The sequence below is a fragment of the Athene noctua genome, chromosome 25, assembly GCF_965140245.1.
Source record: "Athene noctua chromosome 25, bAthNoc1.hap1.1, whole genome shotgun sequence".
In the NCBI taxonomy this organism is placed as follows: Eukaryota; Metazoa; Chordata; class Aves; order Strigiformes; family Strigidae; genus Athene; species Athene noctua.
In genome coordinates, this window is record NC_134061.1 from 310905 (window position 1) to 331355 (window position 20451).

Genomic DNA, 20451 nt, shown 5'->3' on the forward strand with positions numbered 1-20451 from the left:
CTCCACCGTGTTTAAGGATTCAGGATGGAATGAGAGGTTATTCAAGGCAGGTGTTTCAGCTCCAGAATGAATACATGCAGCTAATCCTCTGCGTTTTTCGCTCAAGTGCGTTTCAAGAGCTAGAGAGATACATTAGGACACAAATCGAAGTTAGGCAGTAGGAAGACATTTTGAGAGGATGCCTGGTTTGGCTATTAAAAATGAACAGAGTCAAGCACTACACATTTTCCAATGATGTTTATTTGTTTTCTGTAGCCCACTGACACAGCTGGATCTGGCAATGGAGTAGATTCTTTTCTCCTTAAAGTGTCTATGTGACATGAAGTCAAGGCTAACACTGTAGTCAAAGGCATTTAGAGAGGGCAGCAGCAGAAGCAATGAGAGGTGTTGGGAGGAGGCTGCACAGCAAGGCAAGAGGTGCAGGGAGCACCTTCCCTCCCGCTGCCACAGGGTGCAGAGAGGCTTACAATCTTTTTGGTTACCTGTACCAGACAAACATAGCACCATGCAACACAATCGGCAGCTGGAAATGGGTGGAGGGGAGGATATGGACAGTTATTGCAGTCTGCTTTTTCGGAAGCTGTGTGCCTCGGAAATGCAGCTGCCCGTGGCAGGGAGCAGTCTGATGAGTAACCAGGCTGTCAGCACCTGGGACACAAGCTCCCAAGTGGCATTTGCTTGCTGAAGGGAACCACAATTCTCAGGATGCATCTACCAGGATAGACCACTCTGCCGCATTTCAAATGGAGTTCAAGTACCTAAAGTACCATGTAAAGAGCCATCTATGTGTTTTCTTCGCAGGAGGTGAACTACCGTGGTGTCTGGACAGGTTGAGGCTCCTTCCCTCCCAGCTCTGGCCCAGACCTTCCATGGCGATGTGCTGTCCAGCCCAGCTGAAGGCAGCACCACTCAAAAAATTTCTCTTCTAAACGAAGACTGGAAGAATACCTTCTCCTGATGGCACTCCGCTGCTAGCAACGGCACCCCCCTCCTGCCCTCCCGCCCAGGTCCCACAGAGCTGCACGTGCTGCACAGCTGCCCAGGACAGCGGCTGGGCCGCAGGTATGGGAAGGTGGCACACACACAGGATCTCTCCCTTTTGCTTTGTTTCACCCAGTCACAGACCTTCCAGCACCTGAACGCTCCTCTGCCAAGTGGTTCCTTCATCCCAAGCAATCCGCACAGCAGCAGCCAACCCAGAAGTCTCCACAGGGGGGGCAACTCGTGCACCCCGGTTTGCAGCTGAGACCTTTGCTCAGCCCTAGAGACTGAGAGAAAGGCTTTGGAAAGGCAGGCTGGCTCCTGCAGCCAGCACCATGCCCTTGTCTCAGCCAGTTACTGTACAAAATGGACAACACACACACATTATTTACAGCCTGTTTTTCACATGATGGAGCAGCTCTTGGCTCGGTCTTTCCTGATCTCTGTGTCATTCAGTAAGTCCGTCCTGCCAGGCATCTGTGACGCCCGCTTCAGTCCCCGTTTGGAGTTGCTGCGCTTCAGGTTCTTGTGCACCCTGTTGACCGAGGCAAGTGTGGTCACATGAAACACATCCCGTACGCTGTTCTCCGAGACCTTGGAGGAGCACTCGGCGTAGGCCACTGCCCCAATCTGCCGTGCCAGCGCGCTGCCCTGTGGTGCAGAGAGTGGGAGGAAAAGGGAAGAAGGTTAAGACACCGGTGCTCTGCAAGGAGCAGCCTTTCACGTCACCATCAGCCCCGCCTGTGCTGGCAGCCCCATCAGAGACCGTCTCTCCCACAACGTTTACTCATCACCTCTATAAACAAAGTGCAGGCGTCTGTGAGAGCACCAGACGTGAGGGTGGCCTCCCAGGCAGACAGTGCTGCCGGGCGCGGGACCCTGAATCAGTCACACCTTCCCAGTGACACGGTGCCAGCTCTACGGCTGAGGGCCCCGGCGGCCCCTCTCACCGGGACAGTCACCTGGGACCTGCTCTGCCCACGCCGAGCCAGGCACAGAGCAACCCTGCACTGTGCCACCGAGACGGGGCCCCTGGGCTGTCCCGGAGGGGCTGCAGCAGCCTGGCAGCAGACCCTCAGACCCCCCAGCTGTGGCTTGTCCCCCCCGGCAGTGTTGCACCAGAACCTGAGCAGGAGAGTCACTCAGAGCACAGAGACCTGCACTGAACTAGGAGATGCAGAAGCACAACACTCGCCTTTTTCCAGTCCAACTTGTCAAATCAGGATCTCCACCACCTTTGAGGAAAGACTTTTGAGCTACTAACCAGAGGGTTGTTCACCAGAGCATCAGGGCAAGGTCTACCAGAGCTGGGGAAAAGAGCATGAGCAGCTCGGAGTCCATGAGCCAAGATCAAACCAGCTTCAGACCAAGACCTGGGCACAGCGGGTCACTTGGTGCTGAGCTTCCTTGTACTAGTGGGTGCTGCAGAAAAGCCCCCACCTCCCCTCCCCGAGCCCTGCGGGGACGGCTTCTGAAACACACCTGCTCATGCGTCACAGGGATGAGGCGCTGCTTGGAAAGCTCCCGGAGCGTGTTCAGGTCTGTCCGCATGTCCAGCTTGCAGCCAACCAGCACAATCTTCGCATTGGGGCAGAACTCCTGCGTCTCCCCTTGCCACTGCAGGGGAGACAAAAGGAGAAGGTGCTCAGGGGCTGCTGGTGTACGAGACACTTCAAGAGGCCCAGCGGCACCTCCAGGTCAAGTTAATTTTGGGAGCAGGCAGCCTGCAAAAGGGCCAAGGCTGGGACAACAAAGGCAACCCCGGGGTCTCGGATTGTCGCCCCCCTCTATCCAGGCCAAGAGTCCCACCCAGGACTCGCTGGAGGCCAGGAGAGTCAGGCCATCAGCTCCAATCGGGCAGCGTCACCCAGGCAAACGCCGCCGAGCCTCACGGCAGAGCCCCCCAGGCCAGCCACAGCTTCTGCTCCCACCAGCAAGTGGCAGGGGAAGGACAACTGTGGCGGCCCGGGGTCCCAGCACCTCCTGACCTCCTGCACACACTGCCAAGCTGCCCTGGCCTGGACCAGTCAGGGTACCAGGACGGCTACTGGTAGCCACCGCAATGCCACTTCTAGGTCTCTTGTCTCAAACCTGCAGAGCCCGGTGCCAGCACCGAGGCTGGTTTTGGCCCCGCTGCAGCCTGTAGACTTGTATTTCAGGATGAGGGGAAGGGGCACGGGCAGTGGCGGTCACCATGGCCGGGGCGGGCTCTCAGTGGGGACACAGGCGGGAGCAGCTCTGGAGACTGTGCTGAGGACAGGACACACGGGGACAGGCAGCTTTTGGTGTTCTGAATATAACATGAGGCTCTAATGGGATCAGGTTTGGAAAGCAGACTTGAGAGGCCAAGACCAGGGACTGTGGTGTGTGTGGCTTTTCCAAACAGGGGTCACAGCTGTGCAGAGACTGATTAGCTCATCAGGGCACTTCAATGACTGCCCCAGGCAAGGATGGGAATGCTCAGAGTGCCTCTCGGGTAACTGCATGTTCACTTGTTCCAGATATGCCCTGCAAACCTGTTTAAGCTGGAGTCCCCTGCAAGAGGCCGTGGGAGACCACTCATGGGTATGACTGTGGAAAATTAATGACCACACAGTCTGGGGCACAGATCTGGGACTCTGAAGGTCAACCTCACTGGACCTTTTGAACCGCGGTCAGCAGGGAGCTCTTTGCACAACATACTCATTACTTGTTTATTATTGGGAGCCACATGTTAAAGACATTAAGATATTCAGAGCAGAGCTACAGCCAGGGAAATAAAGAATTGAAGGAATGAAAGGAGGCCAGGGCAAGCATCTACCTCCTTTGCACTAATGGTCCCTTTCAGAGCTCCAGAAATGAATGCCCAATGTGCAGCTAAGTGTCCACAGCAGTAAATAAAACCATCACCTGTGACCTCCCCTAGGGGAGACCTGTACAGCCCCATCAGCGTGTCAACACCCTTGTTACTTATCCAGTGTTTCTGAAGTCGGGGGCAGATGATAAATAGAGATTACCCAGGCAAAGATGTCACCTGGAATTAGCAATTTCCTGCTACGCTAACTGATGGTTAAGCACATCCCTTAGGCAATTAGAAGGGGAAAGAAAACCAAGCCCACAGCCCTGTTCTGGGAGATTTCTGGTGTCACAGCTGCACAGCACCAAGGGCTAACACACCCACCAGAGGATGATGATGATGCAGCTCTTTTGGAGCTGGAATTGAAACACCCTAATTTACCTGAAGGATGAAAATTCTCGAAGGGATTGAGCTATATGGTCTGGTCCTACCAGGCAGAGGTCACGGTTATCTGTAATGCCACGGGGCTCCCCTGCCTGTGGAGAGAGGTGCGACCCTTTTCTCACATGACTGATGTCTTGGGGAGCCTCGGATTCGCTGCGCTACCAAGAATTGTCAGAATGAAGGCACCACCCCACAAAAACCTGCTTGGTACGAAATGAAGAGCTGCTTGTTTGCATTCTCTCAGACGGCTCCTTCCCTTCAACTGTACACACTGTACAGGCAGTCCAGGCATCCGAAGGGCAGCAATAATAATTTCCTTTGCTGAATTAGCATTTTTGCCTGAGGCTTGAACAGGGAGTGTTATTTTCCTTATTCAGCTGATATCAAAAGCTAAAACCCATTTCAACTTCATGGTGTCTTAGGAATTTTCCTCACCTCCATAGGCTGCAAGCCTGCACCAAAGGAAACAAGGCATCTACTTGGAGGCACTTAAGAAATCCCCTGTGATTTAGGGTTTATTTAAAGTCACCGTATCAAACAGACATTGCCTAACAGCACTCAAAGCATCTGCGAGGCTGCACAGGGAAGACCGTGCATTGAGCAGTGCGGACTCACATGAAGAGTGTGCGGAGACACATAAATAAATCCCAACCCTGGCTAATTATTAATGGGTTTGCATCTCATTAAGGTATAAGTGATTTGCTTGCATTATTATTCTGCTGACTCCCAAGCTGAGCAGAGAGCTCTTTCAGTCCCCATGAAACACGCCTCCCTCCACCCAGCACACTTGGTACCCGGGAGCTGCTTTGGAAGTGAACACTGCGCCATTGACCAACTTCTCTGAAGGGTCTTTGTCCCCTCACCAGGACCCTTCTGAGACACAGACCCACGTCTCAGCCCTCCCAGCAGCTGAGTAAGAGGCACTTGCTTCAGCACGTTTGGCAAAATGTGGAGAGGCCAAGAGGGCAGCCAGTACAATGCAGCTTGTTCAGACTGTGGCCAGTCCAGCCCTGGCAGCCTGGGGCTCCCGGGGAGGATCTGCTCTGCAGAGCCTTCCACGCCTCGGTGGCTCAGAGCTTCACAAACGAGAGGCCAGGCGAGGCTCGCCGCTGGGACAGGGTGCAGCCGCCAGCGAGCTCTGCTGCACGGCGGGGAGCTCCCTGAAACCACAGCTCCCAAATTTCACGGGAGGCGGCAGGGGACGGCCAGGACCAAGGGATGCGAGTGCCAGGAGGCCATTCAGCCTCTCCCCTGAGCTGCATCCAGAGGTGCTGGGCTGTGTGGCACCTCGGAGCAAAGCCTCGCATGGGAACCTCTCCCTGGGTGCCCCCGGAGCGCGGCGGGCAGGGACCTGCTGTGCGGGCAGCGTGACCCAGAGCGAATCCCCAGCCCTGTGGGGCTCCCCAGGACCTGCCAGACCTGGCAGCTGGAAACACCTGCTTTGCTGAAAGGCGCTGACCTGCAGGTAGAAAACTCTCAGCTGCTAACACAGAGTGTGGCCGGGCAGCTCTGCCAGGGCAGGCGTTCAGGGCCCTGCTTGCTACCCAGTCCAGTGGCACCATGCCATCTCATTTTATTCATTCATGGACTTAAAATTCAGTGCCACAGCTCATTATTCTTGTTGTCAAGCTATAGGGAACTGATTGCTGTCTTTCTTAATGTGCAGATGCTGAACTGAGAGGACAGCCAAAAAACTGAGCTCTCTACTTGCATGGAAATAGGCACCAGAGGCCCCTTGTCAGTCGCTGAAGCACAGCGCAGTCCCTGGTGGTTACGCTAAGGAGAGATGCACCACGCTGTCCAAGGGCTTAATGAAAAATAGAATGAATGCTCTACATTTCTCTCTGTCGCCACATTTGTATGTGTGCATACACACAGACTCCCCACACATGCTGCAAGCTACCATGAGCTACACCATTCAGTGGGCTCCTTTCAAATGGAAACATCTTGCTTTCTGCACAGACCACACAGGGGTCGGCCGCAGCTGACCATCCTCATCTGACCACACAAACTCCAGCCAAGGCTTGGCCACAGGACTGGAGGGTTCAGCCCTGGTGGCAGCCCCAGGGCAACTGCAGAGGACCCACCGCGCTGCCGCAACGTGCCGGGCACTCACCTTCTTGAGCACACTGTCCAGGGTCTCCGGGCGGCTGATGTCAAAGCAGATGAGCACAGCGTCTGAGTCCGGGTAGGCCAAGGGACGGACGTTATCATAATACGCTGAGCCTGCGGAGGTGGGAGAGTGGTGAGCAGAAAGTCTCAGCCCCGCTGACTCCTGATTACCTGAAGGGGCAGGCTAGGAGCCTCGCTCTGCCAGGCAAGGAGACTAATTCCAGTAAGAACTGGAGACATTGCGTCATGAGGCAAACTGTTCTGCCCGAGATAAGAGATGTTGGCCCAAGCTTCTGACCAGTGACCAGACACCATTAGATTTCAGCAGAGTTTGGTTTGCAGGGGATCTGGTCCCTCTGTTTAGGGGTGGAAGTCAGAGGTTTTGTCCTTGTGCTCTTACATTTACCCCTTTGCAGAGTGGAAATAAATGCAAGTTTTGTATCCCTCTCCCTCCCTAGTAAGCATCTGGCAAGTAAGAGGCGGTGGAGCTGTGCTGCCAGGGCACGCTGGCTCTCTGCAGCGAAAGGAGCTTGGCAGGACACTGATGCTGTGGAGCAGCACATGCCTCTCTCCGCCACTTGTGTCTGTGTCCTGTTACTCGTCATGCAGTTGCTGTACCGCTAATGGTGGGAAGGTGTGGCTGGGAGAAGACAGGGAATGCTGCTGCTGGTTTTCATCCTCTTGCTATCTTTATACAGGAGAGCTTGCTCACACAGATTGTGAGGATTTAAGACAGGTAAAAAAAGAATTGTCATTTCGTCTGGGCTTGTGCTGGAAAAAGACAGATTCTTTTTGGCACATAAAAGATCTGACAGGATTTGGTGAGCAAGCTATAAATTGGAGGGGATGATTCTGTATTCTGCAGGATTTCTCAGTGTGCAGGCAGAGAGCCTAGCCTGAATCCTGCATAGCTTCTGCCACACACACACCTCCGATGCACGTTTCAGGCATTAAAGTCATTGTCCCACAATGTTTTATTTGACAGGTGTTCTGTGTGTGACTGTGGATGCCTCAGTGAACGGTAACGGAGCAATCCTCTCATCGCTACTTAAAAACACTGTTTCGGTTTTATATTTGGCCCTACAATGGCTTAAACTTCCTGGAGGGATGAGAAGCAGATGTTTATTTATGAAAAGAGGAAGCAGAGACACCAGAGCCCTTGTTGAAGCCGTCTCCTCGGACAGAAGGATCGCCGCCCCGGGGCCCAGGAGACCGGACGCGCTTCCTGCCCTGGCCCCTCGGGGCGCCGGGACCGGCGCCTTCCCACCCCGGAGGAGGGTGGAGCACCCAGCCCGGGTGTCAGGTGGCTCCTTGAGGAAGTTCAGCACCTGATGAATTATGGATGATGGTGGCTTGTGTTTCCGGAAGGACGGGAATCTGCCTGGGGCAAGCCGAGGAGAATTGGCGGATTCTCTGCAGGGGCTCTGACCCTGGCTCTTGCCCGCACGGGGGCTCACAGCCAGGGCGGGAGGTACAGCCCCTCCAGCACAGCCCTGCACGCCAGGTGCTTTGCAGACACCCCAGACCCCTCTGCAAGACTCAACCAGGAGAGCAGACCCGGCCCCGACCGCTCCTTCCTCTGCCCAGAGCCCCCCCGGAGCCCGCCGGGCGCCGACGTGCGTTGCCTTCCCCCACCCTGCCCAGCTCCGGAGCCTGGCCACCCCTCTCCCCGCGCCACCAGCAAGGTGCCAACTGCAGCCACCACGGGGGCCACCACGGGGGCCACCGCAGCCCAGAGCTCAGGGCGTGCTCCAACCCGCAGCCCCGCCGTGCCCACGGAGCCCGGGGCCGGCACCCTGGGTGCGACACACACGTGGATTCACAGCAAAACCAGCTATGGGGATCTCCAGCCCTCAGACCCAGCCGTGCTGCTGCCAGTCCCAGGCGCCTGCACGCCCGCTCCCACCACTGAGAGAAGCTGCAGCTCTGGTCCCTGCTCCTGCAGAGTCACCGGGAAGAGACTGGGATCCAGCACAGAAGAAACAGACCCCAATCTCTGCCGAGCCCAGCCCTCTTCCTAGAGGGAAAGTCATGTTCCCTGCGTGGAAATGAGCCAGTCCCTGCGGTGCCTTGGCCAGCTTGGGGGACAGGGGCTGCAGGCTGGTCACAGTGAGCCAGGGTGACCTGGCGTCCAGGCGTGGAGATTTCTGACCTTGGTCCAGGCTCAAGCTGCTGCAGTTCACGACTGGCAGAGCTGGCACCAGCGAACCCCTCCCTGCCGTGTTCGTGCAGTGCAGCAAGGTGACCCAGTTCCGCGAGGACCAGGCTGCTTTCCAAGGCAGCACCAAGCTCCCCTATGAACGGAGTTTTCAGTCTGGTGTGAGTTTATCGATGGGATGCGAGATCCAGCACTGATCTGCATGGTTGGATTTGCTGGGTCCTTTATCTGAGCCACGTTCGCTCCCACACACGCATCAGGGCACCTGCCTCCAGACTGGAGCCCCAGCACACACTGGAGGAAAGCATTCCCACACACATCCTCTCCCTGCAGGTTTTCAGCTTTACATAAACACTGCAGATAAATCTGCCCCCTCCCAGCCCAGGAACGCTCCTTTTGTAAAGGTGGTTTTGGCTCCATTCAGCACAGACATTGCCACAGCAAACCGTATCATAGCAACCCGCTGCTCCCCGCAGCAGCCAGTGCTGCGGAGCACAGCCCCATGGTTATCCTGCAGAACCTCCACCATCCCCCAGCACGGCCCCTCCGTTATCCTGCAGAACCTCCACCATCCCCCAGCACGGCCCCTCCGTTACCCTGCAGAACCTCCACCATCCCCGAGCACGGCCCCTCCGTTATCCTGCAGAACCTCCACCATCCCCGAGCACGGCCCCTCCGTTATCCTGCAGAACCTCCACCATCCCACCGCCGTGCCAGGATTCATGCTCTCACCACCCAGGACCACAGGAGCAAAGATCCCTGTGCTGACGGGAAGAGCTGAAGGAAGGGATGCACTAGGTCAAGAACTTAATTTTCTTAACGAGATCAAATGGCCTTTGCATTCATTAACTTTCTGCTCCACGAGCAGGAGCAGCCCCTGGCACCTTGGCTGGCCGCTCCACTCGGCAGCAGCAGGTAACAGCCCGCGCGCCGGCCTGGCTGCGGAAGCCTCTGCCCCGGCCCAGGGCACGGCCACAGCCAGCGCTGCCCCGCGGGGCAGGAGAGCTGCCGTGCCCCAGACCTAGGTCAGCTCCGGCTGTTTTAGAGAGGTCTCTACTGAATCAGAACATTCTGTTTGGGGAATGATTATTCTACTTTTTGCATCTCTTGCTTTTTCATTGACTACAACAATTTAAAAAAAAAAAAAACAAACACAAAAGCCTCAAGCTCCCTCAACCCCAGGTCTTCAGTTTTATCAACTCTGAGCACTTGACACCTTTCAGATACTCCAGCAACACACCCCAGAGACCCACAGTCCGGCACTTCACACACATGCACCCAAGGCCCGTGTCTGCAGACCCAGCCGTCCTTTGCTGCATGAGTCATTCTCCCACTTGGCACCCAGGTTTGCAAGAAACAGGACCTATGTGCATCTGTTTGTGATTAAAGAGAAAATTGGAGCAAGCCAAAAACCAGCTTAAAAATAAAATCCGTGCAGTTGTTGTCTGCAATTCAGGGGCGGATACAGCCATGAGTAGCTCTTCGTTCTTATCAGCCAGCAGCCCCTCGAAATGCCTGCACTGTGGCTCAGAGATGCCCCTCTCAAGCAGGGGACTGAAATGTGCAGATTCATCTATACCAACATAGTGTTAATCTTCATTGGTTCCTTATTAGCTGTTCTGAGAGATAATGAGGCTCTGCACGTGGGGACCCTCCCTCCAACAACAGCACATTACAAACCAGGAGAGCACATACGCATACAGAGCCATGATCTGCTCCGCAAGGGGCTCCCGCAACCCCAGTCAGCTCTGGCTTGAAACAGAGACGAGCACTGCCAAGACTTAAATTTTTCAGCATTGCACTTGTCTCAGAGGGCTCGCTGTAAACTCTCCCCACAGAGCCAGCAACGCTGCGGCACATGCTGCTTTCTGCAGGGACAGCCAAGAACATCCTTCACAGAATGAAGCAGAAATTCGTCCCAGCTTTCTGGAGTGCTGCATCCACAAACCCGAAGAGCTTCGGGTTACCTCCCCGCAGAGCGGTGCCAGACGAGCAGCAGCCTTCCGAGACTGCAGAGGATCTCTTCTCTGCTAGGCAGATCCCACTGCCGGTTCAGCCAAGGCCTTGTCCAGTGGACAACGCTGTCAGAGCAGGACCAAGGCGCAGCCGTCTCTGCATCCTCTCCCTGCGCGTGGCAAGAAGCCCGCGGTGCCTCGCAGCCAGCGGTGGACACGCGGAGACCATCCCCTCCGCTGCCACGGGGCCCAGCGGCCCCTCGCCGAGCTCTGCCTGCGCGTGGCTCTCCGGCACTTCCCGAGATGGGGGCTCAGGCCCCTTGGAGCTGCTGCACCCCAGCACACGTGCACAGCCTTTCCCAAGGTCAGGCAGGGCTTTCTGGAGCTGAACTAACAGCTCCAAGCGGCCTTTAGTCACAAAGAAATTCCTCAGAGCTGCTGCTGACCAGAGGCTGGGCCTGCGCGCAGGGGCCGGAGTCGAGCCCTCCCCACCCCGCGCCGCGGGCAGGTGGACGCGCACGTCCCGTCACTGCGTGCGCTCCCCCGCCAGCGCCCCAGCCTGGCCCAGGCCGGGTGGACGCGACAGCCCTCGGGATTAGTCGCTCCTCTGCTAGGACGGATGATGATGAAGGTGTTAATAATAAAAATAATGTAATTTATTTGTATTACACCTTTAAGATGGAAAATGAAAGCTCTGTACAATTGGCAGACAGGGAGCAACCCCCCCAGCTGCTCCCAGATCGGACCATGGCGGTGCCGAATGCTGCGGGGAAAGGAGATGCAACAGCCAGGGCTGAGCTGGGGGTGCCCCCCGCCCTCAGCCCCATCCTGGGGGCCGAGATCCGGGGCTCAGAGCTCTCCCGGTGCCAGCAGCCATTTGCATGAGAAAGGCCCCCAGCCCTGCGACAGCCCCGCCATTGTCTCCTCCCAGGGCCCACCGAGGCGAAGGCATAAAAACGCTGCGTTGAAAACCTGGCCGAGAATGAAAGGCCCGAGGTGGCAGCTGTCCCAGACACCCCGGTGCAGAGGCGAGGCCAGTCCCCATGGTGAGCCCGCAAAAATCTCGGCTGGTTTTCCGAGACACCCAAGACACTCCAGAGCCGCCATTTCCTCTGCAGATGCAACAAGAGGGCACAGAGTCACCCTGAAATATTTCCCACTATTAGAAAAGGGGAAATCAGCCCAGAGAAACAATGACAGAGTTTACATGAGGAATTCAGCCGCAGGGAACACTGGAGAGCAGCAGTAACAGCCCCAAAGGTCGTGCCCAGTCCTTCTATCCGACTGGAGCAGACTAAGAAGGAAACTTTTCTTCCATGGTCCTTTTACTCAACACAGCTCGGCCACGGAGCTGCACGTCTGGCCCAGTGGGAACGGGCAGGTCCCGGACCGGGCCCGGGATCTCCCTGACTGAGCTGAGGACCGGCCCAGGGCTGCTCGGGAGGACGGAGCGCCCACGCTCACACCCCGCTCGTGTTCACCGGCGGCCGCTGTGCCCAGGCCGCTTCCGCCCTGCGTGGTCACGGCAGCCCCCGGGGGGCCCTGTGGGTGCATCCTGCTTGCCAGACCCCCCCGGACACCCCCGCTGCGAGCACTGGGCCTCCCTGAGCCCAGGAACAGGCGTCGCCACCAAAGGGCTTCCCAGAGACGAGGAACCACGAGCACAGGAAACTGCAGGCACGGGTCCCTCAAGGTTTGGGTTACCTTTATAAAAAGGCGGAAGGCAACGTTTGAAGAGCAGTAGCTCAGCATGCCTGGCACAGGACAGACCAGAATATGCAAACGCCCTCCTCACCGCCTGTGCTGACCGGCCCGTGAACGGGAGACCAGGAAATGAGCCACGGCAGCCTCCCAGACTGCAAGAGCTGCACATCAGGGAGACAATGATCTGAACCATCACGAGTTCAGAGGCTGACTTCATCCTCCCAGCATGAAATCAGACCCTCTCCCCTGAAAGGAAATCAGAGGATTTTTTTGTTTGAAGATTGATAAACCGCAGCAATATTCCTGAGTACCCTGCAGGTCCCCGCTCAGCTGGGGCTCAGAGACAGGTTAAGGATCCCTGACCCTGCCTGGCTGATTATTGTCTGGAAGGGGAGGATAATGCAGATCCCACTGATACAAAAAACATGCTTCTGACACTAATACAGTGCTCATTAGCGTCCAGCCCAGAGAGCGACGAGTGGCAGAGACAGGAATTAAAGCACTGGTGACAGACTCAGAGATCCTGGTAACGATGAGCTCTGGCAGTACCACGGTCCAAAGCCCAGACCTGACAACTCCGGGGTCACAATTAGGAAAGAAGCAGCAATTAGCGACATTAGAGGTTAAAGTGAGTGGCACTAAGAGCAAAGCAGACCTGGTGAAACAGTCAAAGTGAGCCGCCATCGTGCCAAGTTCCGCCCCACAGCAGAGCTGGCTGTCGGCACACGAAATACCGGGCCCTGCACTGCCGGCCCTGCCCGCACCATGGGTCCTGCCCGCACCACGGGCCCTGCCCACTCAGGGTCCCCCGGCTCTGCCCCGGCGACAACACAACCCGTCAAAGGCTGCGGCTTCCCTGGAGGCCGCCCCCTCCGCAGCCCAAGGGGCAGAGCTTTCGCCGGGCTTTGAGCAAGCGGCGGCCCCGCCACCCTCCCAGGCGTGGCCTCGGGAAGGTCTGGCCCAAGGGAGGGTCAGAGTTTGCTCTTCAGAAGTTCGGGTATGAAGAGCCTCACGATGGGGAGGGCCCCAACTCTCAGACCCCAATGGGCAGAGTCGACGTGACACAAAGCCCTGCCTGCCAGAGAGAACGTGGGTGAGACAAGGAGAGCGGAGGACCCCACCCAAGCCGGAGGGAGGCAGGAAGCAGCAGAGGAACTGCCAGCCACCACTGCAGCCGCCCCTTGTCCCTCCAAGGGACGCTGAACATCGTCCCCAGGACTTGTACAAGTTTCTCTCATGCCTGGACCATGATGTTTCTCTTGCGTGTGCAACATCACTGCAAACCCCTGAAGAGTAGGGAAGGAGTAAACCGTTTCATGATAGGGAACAACCATCTGGAAAGTGCATGACAGAAACAACAGCTAGTCAGCTTGGACAATTAACCTCTGCTCCTAATTCTTAAGATGCATGGACAAAAGTGAGTAAAGTAGAAAACGGTCCAGCTGACATACCTTCAGGACATACATCATCAGGATTAAGAGAATGGTATTCGCGCGGGCTGAGGTGGCATTTCTGGGCCCCTCTCCAGATCTTATTACCAGAAACCTGTCACTCAGGAGGAGGCTGTTCTGCTGGATTTACCAGCAGAGGAATCCCTAGCTCAGGCGGGCACAGGGTGCTTCTGCCTTATCCCGACCCTGTGCCCCATCTCACACGTGCAGCTCACAGAGGTTCAGAGGAGCTGGCTCAGACACAAACCTCACCCTGCAATTGGGAGGCAGCTCTGGAAGCTCCTTGTCGAAGTCCCTGCTGGCATCTCTGGGGCAGCAGCACTGAGTGTCTGGGGCGGGAGGGCTGCAGAGGCCGGAGCTTGTTCAGGCTCCCCACAAGCACGCTGCAAATCACCCCTATGATGCTGGCAAGGGAGACAAATGGGAGGCAGAAGTCCCTTCCTGGCACTCTTGCCACATCAAAAGGGCAGGAATTGCCACAACCTGCCCGTCATCCTTTCTATGGGGTACAGGGACTAGGAGTGGCCACAGATTCCCACAGCACAACCAGCACACGCTCTGGCTTCGGGGAATGAACACAATTATCTTTATGCAATGTTGCACATTTCAGGTTTGCTGTGCATAAGCAGCAGATCCCTCCCTGACTGCCTGACTGCCAGATAAGGTTCCTCCCCACAGGGAAGGCTGGGCCTGCACCCTTGTGAAGCTTAATCAAGTGATTTGATTTTATCTTCAGAATCTGGTGCAAAAGGAAATCTGCATCCATGTGCTCACCGCACATGCGGGGCCGGGCACAGGCTGCCCAGCTCCCACCCAAGAGCCTCCTGCCGTCCCCATCAGCCATCCCAGGCAGTTTGGTGGGGCGAGAGGGGCACCCTGAGCACCACCCTGGGTGAGGGCTATGAGCAAGGCAAACCACCACAGGCAGAGGACAGGGTGTGACTGCCCTGCTCCAGGGAGTTTCTGCAGGTCTGTTTCCGTGACTGCCTCGACAGGAAGCTTCCACTTGCCCTAAATGTGGGTTAAATCGGTATTAAAGCAGGACCAGGAGGTGCCAGGGAGCAGCCAGACTGAGAGAAGAAATGGGGAGAGCAGAGCGGTGCTGCCCTTGCCCCAGGAGAGAGCGGGTCACGTCCTGCTGGGGGAAGGGTCTGCGGCAGGGCCGGACACAGACCCGCCCCACAGAGAGCCCTTCCTCGCCTACCAGGTGGCAGCAGCCAACGGGGCTGGATAGTTGTCGCCAACGGCCCCGTTCCTGCCCAGCACCCCCGTGATCCCAGGACACCCCACAGCCCCGCAGAGCTGAGCCACCGGGTCCGCAGGGAAAGGGGAGATGCTGCCCTTGCTGCGGGGAGGGGCAGGAGAAGCAGCCTCACCCCTGAGCCACAGCGCATCACAACACCCCACACCATGCCCAGCCCAGCGTGACGGTCCTCGGGGACCGTCATGTCATGTCATGTCTTCTCAGGTCCATCCTCCACCCACTCCAGCACAAGCATTTCTGCTCATGTTTCCGCTGCAACTCTTTAAACTTCTGTCTGACTGGTTACTGACCTGCCTGAGAATGTGACCCAGCTGCACATATTTTTAGGCTTAACTACGTATTTGTGCTGAGGCAAAACACAAGTATGCTGGTTTCAGGCTCCCAGCCTCAACGGGGAGCATGGGAGGAGCTATTTTGGTATGAAAGGGCAGCTCCACATTTTTTCTCTGCCTCAGAGTGCAAGTGGCATTGAACTCTCCCCAAGACAGAACTTGCTCTTGCGCTTTGGAAGAGGCAGCCATGGCAATCCTGGAGCCGCACGCTGGGAATCCAGGCACAGGCAGCCTCAGCATCCATGGAGATGCCACCGCTAAACCCAGCCCCTTTCAGCTCTCTAATCTCATCAACATTCCTCTGTAGTTCCCCAAAAGAAGGATCTGTTATCGCAGCCTGTAGGTTCCCACACAGGCCATACCAAGGCAGACTGTTTGCTGAGTACAGGCAAAGAGGGAGGCGGAGGGGGATTTGCAACTCACAATGTTATTCTTGTCTTGAAAGCACATCTGCTTAAGAGACAGAAGCCCCAGCGAAGGACTGGCAGCCATGCAGCTCCCCTCTTGTGAGCTGCAGCCCAGAGCGGGGCAAAGTGGCACTGCGGACCCGCAGGCTGGGCTGGTCGGGGCAGACGCTGCGGCTCTCAGCAGCAGGGCGCTCTGCTGGCCCACAAAGGACAGAGGAGTCCTCTCCAGCAGCCCTCCAAGATGGCAGTGCCAGGCCTGGGCCTCCCCGAGCCACTGGCACAGAAGCCCCCACAGAAGCGCCAGCAGATCGCCGGGCCTCAGGCCACGTCGCTGCTCTGCCCGCGCCGAGAAGCCACAGGCAGAGCAGGCAGAGCCTCCCGGCGCAGGGGGACGTGAACCAAAAGCAAAGGGCTGAGCCCAGGCTGGTACGCACAGAGTAGCTTCCTCCCTACGGTTATTGGAAACAAACACCAAAACCCACCTAGGTGGAGGGCGAAGCCTCAGATCTGCCAGCACTGGTGCTGCAGCACCCCGGCCTCCCCCTGGCAGTGCCCAGCCCGGGGAAGGGGCTCTGTGGGGGGGGCAGCGGGTCCTGGCGATGCCCCCGTCACCACGGGAATGCACTGAGAGCTGCTCCCCGAGGAGGAGGTCAGCCAGCGCTGAACCACAGACCCCAGCACTGCAGCGGCTCCACTCCAGGCACGAGAGCTCCCAGAGCAGGACAGACCCACGGACACTCCCTGACCGCACGGGGGAGGCAGCCGTCGCATCGCCCTGGAAAACCCACCTGCCCAGGGCACACCCAGTGGTAACCGCGCTCCCCTCCACACCTCTGAGGCACGGAAATGAAACTCGCCCCCTCTTTGCAAAGCCTTGCTAGTGATCACACCACCACCCGCCCGCCCTCCACCTGCCTGCCAGGAAGGCAGCTCCTCCCGAGGGCTCTGGGGCACCGGCGCTGCGGGTCTGGGAGGCGCCCAGCCCCTTGGGAGCAGCACTCCCAAGCCACCAGGCATCCCGTCGAACTGGAGTTTCCCCCCGCCGCAAGTTCCTGGCGCCATGCGGGGGAGTTGCTTCTGTGCCGAGCACGCTTGGCCAACAGGCAGCAAAAAAGAATCTGCCAGAACGGGAGCAGGAGGAGCAGCGAAGCACCACGTGCTCCATAAGGCTCATGAGCAGAGGTGCCAGGGCATGGCAGCCCCCCGGAGCCAGAGCCCTGCCCACCCAGGACGGCTCCGCACCCCTCCCCTCACACACAAAGATGTCAAACTGCTTTTTAACCGCATGTGGCACCTGGGGATGGGAGAGATGGGACATCCCACCCCCGCTGTGCTGTGAAATGGCACCTGAAGCAATTTCACTCTCATGGTGTGCCAGAGGTGGCACTAACTGAAGCAGAAACAGATGAGACATGCACCCTGGCACAAGGGGTCAAGTTCAACCTTGGTTCACTTTTCTCCCTGGTAGGCTCCTAAGGCACTTCAGACCGTGCGGAGTCCTCGCGTTTGCCCTGATGGCACAGATTTCATCCTCCTGAAGGATCATCAGTGCTGGAAACTCTCCAGAATCACCCTCCAGCCTCAGGAAAACTAATCAATGGACAAAGGGCTTAAAGGCATTTAAAGGAAATCAGAGGTCCCAGTACAATTTGGGAGCCATTCAGCTCTCTGTCGCTTCTGTCCACTCCATGGCAATATTTCTCTAACTGGATTTACGACCAGCTGCTAATGTCATAGCCTGCATTTGCCACTTAGCAGGAGGGGCAAATTCAGCCCGAAAGGCTGCGTTTGCCAATGCACTTGTGTCAGCTGGTCCTACGTGCCCCAGGGAGCGAACAGCATCCCAGCCTGTACGGAGGTTACCAGCGGGACCTCCACGCGGCCTGCGCTCGCTCACCAGGAGGGGAGTTTCCCAGGCAGGCTGCTCTTGCCCCACACCTGCTGCTGGAGGAGGCTCAGCTCACCCCGTGCAGCTTCCAGAGCCTCCGACCACTTTCACTACTAACTATGGGGCAGGGGGGAATTAGAAAAAAAAAAAAAAAAAAAAAAAATCAGCAGTCAGCTTCTCTGTCCAGGTCTCTCTCTTGATTTCTGGAGGAGACCATCAGTTCCAATTACTTGTTGAAGAGATGGCAAGTGTCTAAAATATAAAGGGCGATCTTGACAGGAGGAGCACAGCAGTTTCCCAGCACCTCCCTTCCCGCTCTTGCTGGGATGGAATTTATCATGAACAATAAACCCTGCATGCGAAGCTGCTTAAAAGAGACAGGAGGTAGCACAGAGACAAGGGAAAGTGCGCCCCAGTGCCCGTCCTCCGCACGAGGAGGGCAATTAGCCCCTCTCAGACCCCTCAGCTCAGCTTCTTTTACTGGGCAAAACTTCTTTTACCAGAGCTCCTCTTTACAACACCGAAGGGCAGTGGAAATTCAACAGCAGCTTGCAGTCTACAGCTAAAACGTATCAGTTTGATTCCTAGAGAAAATTGCTGTGTATTGCTTTGCAGGGCTGTTTATTGAAGAACTAGCTCCTGTGTATTTCAAATCAAAGCTGCAACAGAAGGGAATGTATCTGAAAAACTATCTAGCAAATACCTACAACAAAGCTGTTAAAAAGGTCTTACATTTTTCATAAGGAGAAAGGAGAAAGAATCAAAGCCCATTTGCTCTTGGCCATAGAGATAAACATGAGACAAACTTCTATCTTTCGTTGGAAAGGGTAAAAATGAATGTGTGACAGCATCAGATACAAATACACAGCTTTAAAGACTTTCTATCATGCCCTTTTAACATTTGTAAGATCAGAGTCAAACATTCTGGAGAATTCCTAAAAAGCAGGCAATGCATCAAGCGTGCTTCTGCACCCTCAGAAGGTGAAGTTTCTCGTGTCACGCAGCGACACTGAGCAAAGCCATTCGGTGCCCAGGGAAGACCCCCTGCCCCGTCCCCTCTCCCAGCCCACGGTCTGGGAACCCCCCAGCCGTGGGGCGCTCTGCCTGCGGGTGCAGGCACACGCAGGTCAGCCGCCCCTCGCTCCCGGCGCACCCCGGCCCGGACTCACCCCATCAGAAGCTCCAGGGAACCCTCTGCAGGGGACGCCCCAGGTGGGCCAGGACGGCTTCGAGGTCCTCCCGCCTGAGGGGCTTCAGACAGACACGTCAGCCAGCGCCATCCACCAAGCGACAGCTCCCACCTCGCAGGCGCCATCCCGTGCTGCCAGCACGGCGCCCAGGCAAGCGCGGAGCCAGCGCTTCACCCGGCCCCGGGAGCTGCCCTGGGAGCCGGCATCCTTGCGGGCAAAGCAAAGACCCTTTTTGTCTCAGGGAGTAAAAAGCAGCAAAGGCGAGGCCTCCCGACTCAGGAAGCTCCAGAGCAGACTCAGCCAACACGTTACACATGTTATGGCTAGTCCAAGACTCAGTAAAGCCACAGCTCCAAGTAGAGCTGTGCTGATCTTACGCCTGTAATTTGATGGATGTAAAAGGAATTAGAGTGTGCAACAGCAAAGTCAGTCCTACATCGCATTTTAATTTACTACTGCTCTTGGACACCGAGAGGACTTCGTTTGTGACAAGGACTCCAGAAATGACGGGGAAAGAGCATCAGCCTGTGGTGTTCGTACACCAGAGCAGAGCGCTCGGCCGCACCGTGTGTGCACAGGCTCCAAAAAGGTTGTCAGAGGTCAACCAAAAGGTGCGCGTTAACTTCGCTGGATGCCAATATTTGTATTAGCTCTGCATCAAGCACTTCACCTGCCTGCGCAGAACGAGAGCGTGAAGTTTGGGAAGGGTCTCGGTGCGCTGGGATGGATTCCTGCGGAATCACGGCTGAGGACACAAAGAGGCAAAACCGAACCGAGGAAACTCGCCCCAGAGAACCGCAGACACGGAGCGCGATGAAGGGACAGCGCGTTCCTCTCCAGGGCGAGCTCTCCCGCCTGGAGCTGCGCCCCGCCGCTTCCCCGGCCCCCCCGGCCTCCCCCCCCGGGTGGGCCGTTACCGGGCTGCCCCGGGCACCGGCACGGACGGGGCCGCCCCGGCAGCGCCCGAAGGCAGCGGAGCCGCGGCGGGAGCCTGCGGGAAGGGACCGAACGCGGCACCTGGAAAGGGCCCGGGGCGGCGGGGGGGCTGCCCGGGGAACCGGCAGGAGCCGGGGCGCAGCCCCCGGGGAAGGGGAGACCCTGGGCCGGAGGGACGAGCCCAGCCCCGCCGCCCCCCCCGCGCAGCCCCCGGCCCACCTGAGGTGTCCCACATGTTGAGCTCGGTGCGCTGCTTGTCGATCTCGAAGCTGGCCGTGTAGTTCTCGAAGACGGTGGGCACGTAGCTCTGGGGGGTCGGAAGGGAGAGCAGAGTGAGCGCGGCCCCGCCCGGCCCGGCCCGCCCGGCCCCGCCGCCCCGCCGCACCTCGGGGTAGCAGTCCTTGGCGAAGACGTGCAGCAGCGCGGTCTTGCCGCACTGCGTGTCCCCCACCACCACGATCTTGCAGCGCGCCAGGTGCCCCTCCATGGTGCGGGGCCGCGCCGCCCGCGCCGCCGCTTTACCGGGACGGCCGCGGCCTGGCCGCGCCCCCGGCCCCGACGGCACCAACCAGGCGCGGGGCGCAGCCGGCGCGGGGCTGGGCCGCGGCCCCGGGAGCCGCCCCCCCGCCGCCCCCCCGCCGGCAGCCGCGGCTCGTCGCGGCCGCCCCCGGGCCGGAGCGGGGACCGGAGCGGGACCGGAGCGGGGACCGGGAACGGCCGCGACCCCGCGGGGGCGGACACCGCCCGCCCTCCCGCCCGGAACCTCCCACCGCATCGCGGCGAGCGGGCCCGGCCCGCAGGCCCGGGGTGGCCGGAGCCCGCAGCCGGCCGGTCCCCCCCAGCCCCGCGCGGC

At 57.8% G+C, this 20451-nt stretch overlaps 1 protein-coding gene across 1 annotated transcript; it reads right to left on the reverse strand.

The window, feature by feature from the left end:
* Positions 1-232: 232 nt before the first annotated feature.
* On the reverse strand, positions 233-20132 carry RND2 (Rho family GTPase 2). The gene is made up of 5 exons (XM_074926488.1): positions 19984-20132; positions 19818-19905; positions 6318-6427; positions 2464-2598; positions 233-1632 (listed from the first exon to the last, which is right to left on the reverse strand). The coding sequence occupies exons 1-5, from the start codon at positions 20083-20085 to the stop codon at positions 1384-1386; spliced, it is 684 nt and encodes a 227-aa protein (XP_074782589.1). The 5' UTR covers positions 20086-20132; the 3' UTR covers positions 233-1383.
* Between the last annotated feature and the right edge of the window lie 319 nt (positions 20133-20451).

Excerpts from the sequence above, each read along its gene's own strand:
- RND2 (XM_074926488.1), bottom strand. The coding sequence starts at position 20,085 with ATGGAGGGGCACCTGGCGCGCTGCAAGATCGTGGTGGTGGGGGACACG. Across the intron at positions 19,906-19,983 it reads CCAAGGACTGCTACCCCGAG|AGCTACGTGCCCACCGTCTT; the intron begins GTGCGGCGGGGC and ends CCGACCCCCCAG. Across the intron at positions 1,633-2,463 it reads TCCCTGTGACGCATGAGCAG|GGCAGCGCGCTGGCACGGCA; the intron begins GTGTGTTTCAGA and ends TCTGCACCACAG.